This window comes from Arctopsyche grandis, chromosome 1 (genome assembly GCF_051622035.1).
Source record: "Arctopsyche grandis isolate Sample6627 chromosome 1, ASM5162203v2, whole genome shotgun sequence".
NCBI classification, from domain to species: Eukaryota; Metazoa; Arthropoda; class Insecta; order Trichoptera; family Hydropsychidae; genus Arctopsyche; species Arctopsyche grandis.
In genome coordinates, this window is record NC_135355.1 from 12,045,586 (window position 1) to 12,055,373 (window position 9,788).

General features: G+C 31.5%; 1 protein-coding gene across 1 annotated transcript; it reads left to right on the forward strand.

Annotated features, from left to right (window-relative positions):
- The first annotated feature begins 114 nt into the window (after positions 1-114).
- Positions 115-715, forward strand: LOC143919506 (endocuticle structural glycoprotein SgAbd-2-like). The gene is made up of 2 exons (XM_077441855.1): positions 115-246; positions 318-715. The coding sequence occupies exons 1-2, from the start codon at positions 238-240 to the stop codon at positions 639-641; spliced, it is 333 nt and encodes a 110-aa protein (XP_077297981.1). The 5' UTR covers positions 115-237; the 3' UTR covers positions 642-715.
- Positions 716-9,788: the final 9,073 nt, after the last annotated feature.

The following is a 9,788-nucleotide window of genomic DNA, read 5'->3' on the forward strand; positions in this document are numbered from 1 at the left end:
TCGAATATTCTCGTTGCGTATGTCTGATGTATTTCGGATATAAATATGTACATATGTATGTACGTGTAAGAAGTATTTTGCAAATAATTTTGCGATGCATTAAATTCCAATTAGTAAAACAGGTTTACATCTCATTACAAATTGGTATAAATAGGCCTTGAAATGTTGAATGTTCATCAGTTGGATTAGTGCTTCCAAGTTCAACCAATCAACCAACCAACAAACAAAAACCCAACTATGAAGACCGTGAGTATTTTCTCAAAAAGTATAGAGAATAATGTGAATTGAAAATATCACATAAATTATTTGTGTTTTAGGTAGCAGTTTTCGCTCTCCTCGCTGTTGCAGCAGCCATGGCCGCTCCAGAAGCCCCTATCAAATACATTCCAGTTTTGGAACGTACTGAAAAGCACGACGAAGTAGGTCAATTCTCTTTGAGATACTTGAGTGCCGATGGAACATCAGTCGCCGAACAGGGTATCCTGAAGCCGACCCTCGATGGAAAGGACCATGTCCTCCACAAAATTGGAGAGTTCACCTTCACCGCTCCAGACGGTCAGGTCTTCCGTACAACATACGTCGCTGATCATCTCGGATTCAGAGCCGTAGGAGATCATTTGCCCAAATCCGTCGTCGCCTAAATACATATGTATGTAGATCAACCAACCAAAGCCCCAATAATGTATAAAGTACTTCAATAAAATAAATGGATATCTAAATATTTAGTCTCTTGATATTTTATATACAACATACCTTTACATATGTGTATATATGTACGTACAAACATACATATACATATACACATTTATAAATTATTTTTATTGCAGTTCAATACATTTTTCAGTTACGCTAATATTATACTTTAAATGTGGCAACTTGAAACCAGAATAACAGTAATATGACAGATATGTACATTGCGTATCATTTTACAGCGTAAAAATTGTACTGTTCAGATTTTAAATCGATTGAATTTTGACTGTTTGAATTTCAGCATGTACGAAAGACGAGATATTAATGGGGTTGCGCAGATGACATTTCGATGTACATTGTGATTAGCAATTCTTAAAATTGAGTTGGATCTTTCTGGCAAGTTTAAAATGGCAATAGCCGAGACAAAAGTATGAAATGAGCATGCAACGAAATGAGCATGCGGCCACGTGGATTGCATCCATTTGTAGCGCAGCGATTTTAAATATCAATTACTTCAAAAACTGAACTGCGCCAAATTAAATTGAATTCTGAAAAATACTTTTTTTGAATGATTCATTGTGTGGAAATTTAAACAGTATGGCTTACTAGATAGTTCAGAGAATGTTTTGTAAAGAGATAATATTTTTGGTACATACATATGTATAGTTATTGCATGCCTGATAGCGTTTCATTAGATCAGGGTTTCCCAAACTTTTTCTGCAATGGAACACTTGGTAAACCCGGAAATTTTAACGGAACACTTAGCTTATTTTTTAGGCTGGGTAATTCCCAGGGCCGCCGAGAGGAATCTCGGGCCCTGGAAAAATCATTTCGGGCCCTATGACAAACTAAAAATAGATATAGGTATTTTTAATATGCGAAAAATATATCAGAACTATTAGAAAAATACCTATTTAAAAATACTTATAAGTAACTATCTAATATATAATTTTGAAAGAGACTTTGTAAGTTTGTATTTTTGGTTGGGAACTTCGAAAACAAAATACAATTTCCATCACGACAATTCAATTGGTTGAATATTATATTTTTTTCGATTCAAATAAATTTAATAGAAAAACAAATTAATATTTACTATTAGATTCGCCATGTTTAAGCTGTTTATACATACATAGTGAATAGCCCGATGAAATATCATCGCATGGGTATAAAATTATTATATACTCGTATAAAACTAAAAAAAAAAAATCCGGAACTGGAACCGTTATTTTCGTAGACTCTCATAGATAGTTTTCAATTCTTTATTTTTAATTATTTTCAATTCTTAAAGTTAACGTTAGCAAAATGTTAATTAAGGTTAACAAAATGTAATATTTTCCGATTATACACAAACGGTCATTGACCTCGTAACGTTGAATACTATTATTACACATAACAAATTACGTGCATATACATATGATGTGTATTTACAACACGTATTCTGGGCGAGGATATGGCGTGTGGCGCGGGCTCGTGAGAACATCGCGATTGGATCGGAGGGTCCGGGTTCGATTCCCGGCGCCCGTGGTGAATGAAATCAATTTTTTTCTCGAATATCGTCATCAAAATATAAATAATTTAAATTTAAATTTAAATTTAATTAAAAATTAATGTATAAAAAAAATGGTTCAAAACCTCGCTAAATGAAATTATTAAAATTACGTATTTTTATATGGCGAGAAGGAATATTTCAATTAATGTTTAAAAAAAAAGGCGAAATGAAGAATTGGATTTGGCGTGATATACGTGACCATTAGCTCAATTTAGACCTATATTCAGGCTATTTGGGGTGATCGGTTCGAGTCGCGACAAAGTCGTCTCGTCGAAAAATGAATTTATCGATTTTTATCGATTCGTTCATTATGTTCGGCGAGAGTTAGGACACACACACACACCGATTACCGTCTTTATATATATGATATTACAAATACTGAGCGAAGCCGGGTAAAACAACTAGATAAATAAACATAAAAATATGAATAAATATAGCACTTAAAGTCTTTGATGATTTAAGTCCTTGAATTGCTGCATATTTTCTTGACATCAGGCACACTATTGATACTAGTGCTTCCAATCCCGGAAGATTACTTCAGCACCGGGATTGCGATGCTAGGAATTTCCAATCCCGAGATCACGGTGCTAGCACCGGGAATCAAATGTATAACAAAAAAGGAAAAAATTGTTCAATTGCATATTTTCCTATTTCAAAACCGTTCAATTGCATTTTGCAAACTTTCCTGATGTTTCACGCAAAAAATACTCCTCATATTGGCGTTCTTGTTTTGAGAGTTTGGCTACATTCTTTAAATTTTAGGTTCGCATCATAGGTTAAATTTTAGGTTCGCAATTCGTCTAGTAATTATTCATCGACACAAAAGAGTGTGAATAAGAACCCAAATATTGTCAGACGAAAAAATCGAAAGCAAGCTGAAAAGAGGCTAGTAAAAAAGAGAGTTACTAAATTTAAGTTCGACAGGACGAACGGTGTTCAAAAAATCCCTAAAATACACTAACGTACAGACACACATACGGACACTCACACAGACACGTGAAAACGTGATCGGTGATTGATTCTGAGTTCGAATCAGTCAAAATATGCTACAAATATCATTGCAGTTGAGCACAAAATCTGCGATACAATACAGGCCGTTGATACCATTTCGTGGGAACGCAAGCCAGCGTCAAAACGGGTCAAATAAAACAAATGGACTATGACTGTCATTGCTAGAGGTAGGATAGTCACAGTGCTATCCATTGTTCCATTGTTGTAAATCCTTTGTAAAAAAGGTTTGGCAAACCTTTAACAATGCATTTACAACTTTTGAACAATACGCGGTACCTTCTGGGTCCGGTAACTAGTCATTGCTCATCCCACCATTTTTCATTATATAATGTTGTTTTATGTTTTTTCTTTATTATTTTTGTAAAAATAATATTTAAAAATAAATTTTGCCAGCACCGTAATCCCGGTATTCAGACTAGTTTCAGCACCGGAATTCACGGTACCAGAAAACACCGGGATCCCGGGATCCCGGTGCCCAGGATCCCGGGATTGGAAGCCTTAATTGATACGTAAGTTGCATTCTACATAATATGGATTACGAAAAATGGATTCCGAACCCAGGAATCGTCCTTAATAGTTTTCGAAAAATATTGCAAAAGTTGTTTTCAAGTTACATATATAGGTGTTCTAAAAGATACTTCTTCGTCTACTTTAATTAATTCATGTAAGGTAGGAAAAAAAATCTAAATTATTAGATTCAACTAGATGAAATCTAAAATTGTATTTTGTTATCAAAAGATATAATTTTATCCATTGTATTAAAAATTGTAATACTTTTTCCTTGTAATGATAAGTTAACTTCATTGCACTTGGTAAAAATATCTGCCAGATATGCAAGTTTTATCAACCATGTAGGATTTGTTAAAACTTCAAACAAAATTTTGCCTGGATTATTTTGTTTTGTTGAATTATTCATTATGAAGTAGAATATCTTTAAATGTGTTGCAGTGTATAAGCACTTTCCAAATTGTCGCGGAATAACTATTCAGGTTCAGCGGAACATTTGGGAAACCCTGGTCTGTATTAATTAATACTTTCATATTCTGTATTAATTAATACTTTCATAATGCCAAAGGTAATACTGTCATTTAATAATAAATCCGATATATGCAAATGCTAATGATGTATCTCCAACGCTATGAAATATTCTATGAAACCTAATGCTATGAAATATGCTATGAAATATTCTATGAAATATGCTTTGAAATATTCTATGAATGCTATGAAATATACTATAAAATATTTTATGAAATATTATTGTACGAAACCTTTGTCAAATAAATTATTTGTGCCGAAATAACTTAGTTACTTTGTATCCGAATATATGTACTGATGTCCATAGTTCTGAGAATTTTACTAATACTCCACGTCTTTATAGCTAGTAGGGAAAGAAGTTTTTCCAAATAAAAATTAATAAAACACTACTTACGATGTTCAATAAGCCCAACAAAACTTGTCATTAACTTCTATTTAATCACATAGTTAACGAATTTGCTCAAGTTAAAGTTAGACGAGTAAAACTGTAGTACATAGATTATTGTGGTTGATATCATTATTTTAAAGTTGTTTCTATTTTCAAAATAAAAATGGTATTCGTACATTTTGTGCAGTTTTTTTTAAATCACAATTGAAGATTAGAAAAAACATTTTGAGGGGGGCGTTTCGGAGCTTGAATTATACTGAGAAAATCTACCGCATGGCCCTGAATACATACATATGTATACATATGTAATACATAATATATATTATCTTATATACATATATATGTATGTATAAAATATAGACCGTTGTGAAAATTTTCCTTGTGATTGTTTTTCGTCTTTCGTCTTTCGTTAGTGAGTACATTTGTTGAATATGAATATGAAAAATGTTATTGAATACATTTTTGATTCGAACATGTGAAATCGGATGGAACCACTTGTGTGTGTGTGTGTCCTAACTCTCGCCGAACATAATGAATGAATCGATAAAAATCGATAAATTCATTTTTCGACGAGTCGACTTTGTCGCGACTCGAACCGAGCACCCCAAATAGCCTGAATATAGGTCTAAATTGAGCTAATGGTCACGAACATCACGCCAAATCCTGAAATTATTAAAATACGTAATTTTAATAATTTCATTGATTTAAAAAAAAAAATTGATTTCATTCATCGCGGGCGCCGAGAATCGAACCTCGGACCCTCCGATCCAAACGCAATGTTCTCGCGAGCCCGCGCCGAACGCCATATCCTCGCCCAGAATACGTGTTGTAAATACACATCATATGTATATGCAAGTAATTTTTTATGTCTAATAATAATATTCAACGTTACGAGGTCAATGACCGTTTGTGTATAATCGGAAAATATTACATTTTGTTAACGTTAACTTAAAGAATTGAAACTTATTACAAATAAAGAAATGAAAACTATCTATGAGAGTCTACGAAAATAACGGTTCCGGTTCCGGATTTTTTTTTTAGTTTTATACGAGTATATAATAATTTTATACCCATGCGATGATATTTCATCGGGCTATTCGCTAGTATATTATATAACTACATATATACATACATTAATATATTTCGTAGCATTGGCAATTTGAGGTCAATGCATATTTGTAAGCACAAGTGTACAAATAAGCAATTGAGACGTACATATATGACAAATGATTGAGGTGCAATTGCGTGGAAGAAAGTCGTTCGATGCCTTCTGGTATTACTGTTAGATGATATTATTACTTTTATCTATAGCGTTCCCCATATCTAATATTATGTTATTATATTTCAATTTTTCAAATTTCACATGCTTTATGCAACATTATTGGTAACTGAAATATTAAAAAGCAACATCAACATTATTCTCCATCCATTAGTTTTCCTGTATATTCTCCCCCATTTCATTACACATAGACTAGGGAGTCCCAAATAACAGTATTTTTTTCGTCTACCGGTAATCTGGTAATTTTATTTACCATTGAACTGTAAGTATTGTCTTGAACGTTTGCTTCTGTTTATTAAAATGATCTAATTTTCTTTGAAAAAATTCTATTGTAAAAAATCTAATTCTAACGTATTCAGAATATATACATAGTTAGAAGGTGCGGTTTTAAAGTACATACTTTGGTCTCATACTATCTGCAGGCGAAATTTTCGTACAGAGCAAACACATTGGTCAAAATAAGACAAAAACTTACGTTAATTGAGAGTGTCAAAAATGGGGATTCCAAATTAAAGCTCACCGAAGAATATGGAATATTAAAATTTTATAGTTAAAGTTAAAAGTAAAACAAAAAAAAAAGAAGTTGGAGTTGTTTACAAGACATTGTGATAATACTGCATGTCCTCCCAAACGAAAGAGCAGTGGCGGATTAAGCGCTTCGGAGGCCACAAGCGCAACGTAATTTAGAGGCCCCCCCCCCACTAATCATAAAGTGACTTTTTTTTCAAATGTGAAATGTAGGTACATATGTATGTACATAAAAAAACGTGTGCTATTTTGTATTTTGTTTATTAAATAATATGAATCTATTTACAAACTTATACAAACAAAAAATTATATATTATACAATTACATATATAAACAAAAATCTATTTACAAACTTATGCAAACAATCAAGAAAAAAAGGAAAACATTTTAAATTTTGATGCCGCAAATTTAAAATGTTATCAGAATCTAATAAATGCACCACATCACTTTCAATAAACATCTTCGATAAATTATTAAAATTGTTTTGATGTAACGAATTCCTTAAACTATTTTTAACTCGTTTCAAAACTGAAAACGAACGTTCTCCATTTGCATTGCTTATAGGAAGCGTTACAAATATTCTTAAAATTGTTTCAACATTTGGAAACGTTGAAACAATTAATAATTTGTTTTTAAACCTCCAATTAATAATTTATAATTATCGACAGTATTCCTAATATTTTTGCTTTTGATATGTGTCAATATCAATGTTATATTTTGAAAATATTTTTTCAACACATTTGACTTATTTCAAAATTAAAAAATAATTGAAAATCTTTAAATTAACTATCATAAATTGAGCTCCTTCTTGATACTTCTGAAATGAATGCATCGCAGATAATTTTATGAATGATTATTATAAAGTTTTCTTTTTGACTAAAATTAACTTCATCGCATATCTCTCCAAATTGCAATTTTTATTTTTTACGTCTAGTGTCCTTGTATTTATGATTTTCAGTAAGAATGCTAGCATCTTTTTCAATTTCACTGAATTCATTTCTCGTATTTTGAATAAATTCTGAAAGGGATTTTATCAATCTTGTTCTCAACAACAAATTGTGCTGCATATTTTGCAATGATTTATTTGTAGCATTGATGCGCTGTAACAATTTATCTCACAATGTACATAGTTAATAATGCAGTCTCATATTAATCGAAATAAACTGCCAATTTTTTTTCCCCCAGTTTTCTCATAGGTTTTTAAAATACGGACGTACTAATTTTAATAAGAACAACAACTTTAACATACAAATTTGGAAGAAAATCAAACTAATATAACGCACCTGAATAGAATTATTTGCTTTTACACAATTAAAATTTGATTCAGAGATATTTCTATAATATGTTCGGTTTCTCTCTGTATTCTCTACTTTTATTACTTTATCTATGTATGTATAATACGTAGTAACAATAGATGAAGTTTTGTGATCATGCGAAAATTCGAACTTGAGATTTTGACTGATTCACGTGATTACTGATCACGTTTTCATGATCTAGAAAAAATGTGTGTGTGTCTGTGTGTGTGTGTGTGTGTGTGTTTGTGTGTCTGTGTATTTTGGAAATTTTTTGAACACCGTTTGTCATATCAAACTGAAACTTAGTATCTGCTACTGAAATTTTTAATCGACACGACTTAAATTTTTTTCCAATTTTTAGGTTGACCGGAAATGGTACCTCCCCTTATACGTGTCCTCTTTTTTTAAGTTTTTGAATTCAATTATCTCCGAAATCGCTAACTTAATTGGACTGAAGTTTTACATGCAATAGAAATAATAATACTTATAATATTATATATTTTAAATATTTTTATCTAAACCGGAAGAAGTACTTTTACTCTAGAGAATCGAGGTTTTTTATGTTTTTCTCAGAAACTGTTTTTCTCAGAAACTCAGAAGTGATTTCTAAAATTTGGTAAGTATCCGTCAACCATAAGTTGCAGTTTACTCTTGTTCAATTTTTCTTCCACTATTTTTTTCGACCCCTTAAACATGTATGAACTTCACGAAAAAATTCAAGTATAATTCTTGTATCAATGTGGTGACAATAAAAAAGTGGGATTTTTTCCTCTTTGAAAGGTCAAAAATGTTGTGCCCATTACACTGTCCATACCCCTTAACGTATTGTTACGTACGCCGCGGATTAAGAGAATAGAATCCCAGAGACTGGGTGACCGTTCAAGGATTATCTGTTATCGGATTAACTAAATGCATGCACTTACTTCCAAAGATTATATCTGGACTCTAAGTGCATTTAGGCTAAACAATGACCGTTATTAGTTATTTCTCAGAATCGGTACGGGAAGACCCAATGACGTGGAAATACATATCCGAATACGTGACTATACAACAGGTAAACAGATTAGGCGCCCTGAGAGATCTACCCTTTATAAGGCGGTACGTAGGCGATATCATGTCATTCTGGACTTAGCAGTGACACTGCGTGTATCTCCTGAATCATCAATAAATGCTGTGAAACGACTGTTGGCCTTTTTACTTGGATCCTCCACCCACCCCTACGCAACAGTATCAAGCTGAAAATTTATGGTTCTATTTTTTATGTACTAACTTCGAGCTGATCAGGTTTTGGTCAGAATTCGTTAACCGGAAGTACTATTTTTTTTAAAACAATATTTCTTTTTTTTTAGTTATTTTTATTTTATAAAAATAACTAAAAAATATATAAACAAGTTATTTTTATTTTATTTATTTATTTGGAAAATTTACAGTTTATTAAGTTACATAGATTGATAGAAAAAAAATATAATTATGTTAAGTAAACCATTAATAATTTTCACATATAGGTAAAAAAAAGAAAAGCTCAAACATTTAAAATAAGAAACAAAAATGATAATAGAGTAGGATAGTTAGAGAAAACAAAAAGAAAAAAATAGAAATAACAGTATAATAAAAATATCAAAATAATAAGAATAATAATATGATAAAAATTATGAAATAATAAAAATAATATAATATATAACAAAAAACAAAAAGACAAAATAAATACATCAAAATAAAAATTCATAATCACAATCGTAAATTTTCAATAAAATTAATCATCGAAAAACAAATTTGCAATAATCACTCTAGCTTGTATAGCATTAAGATTAAATAAGTCAAACATAGAAATTGTTAAAATTAGTGTGTTGACGGTGGAGCTTGCACGCCAGATGAATGAGCTTCTTCCATAATCTAATCTATAATTTGGAAAGAGACTTTGTATGTATGTATGTATCCTTGGTCGTCGTCGTCGTCTTCGTCGTCCGTAGATCGGTGACGTCATCGAACACGTGATTCGATTTTTTTTTTTTT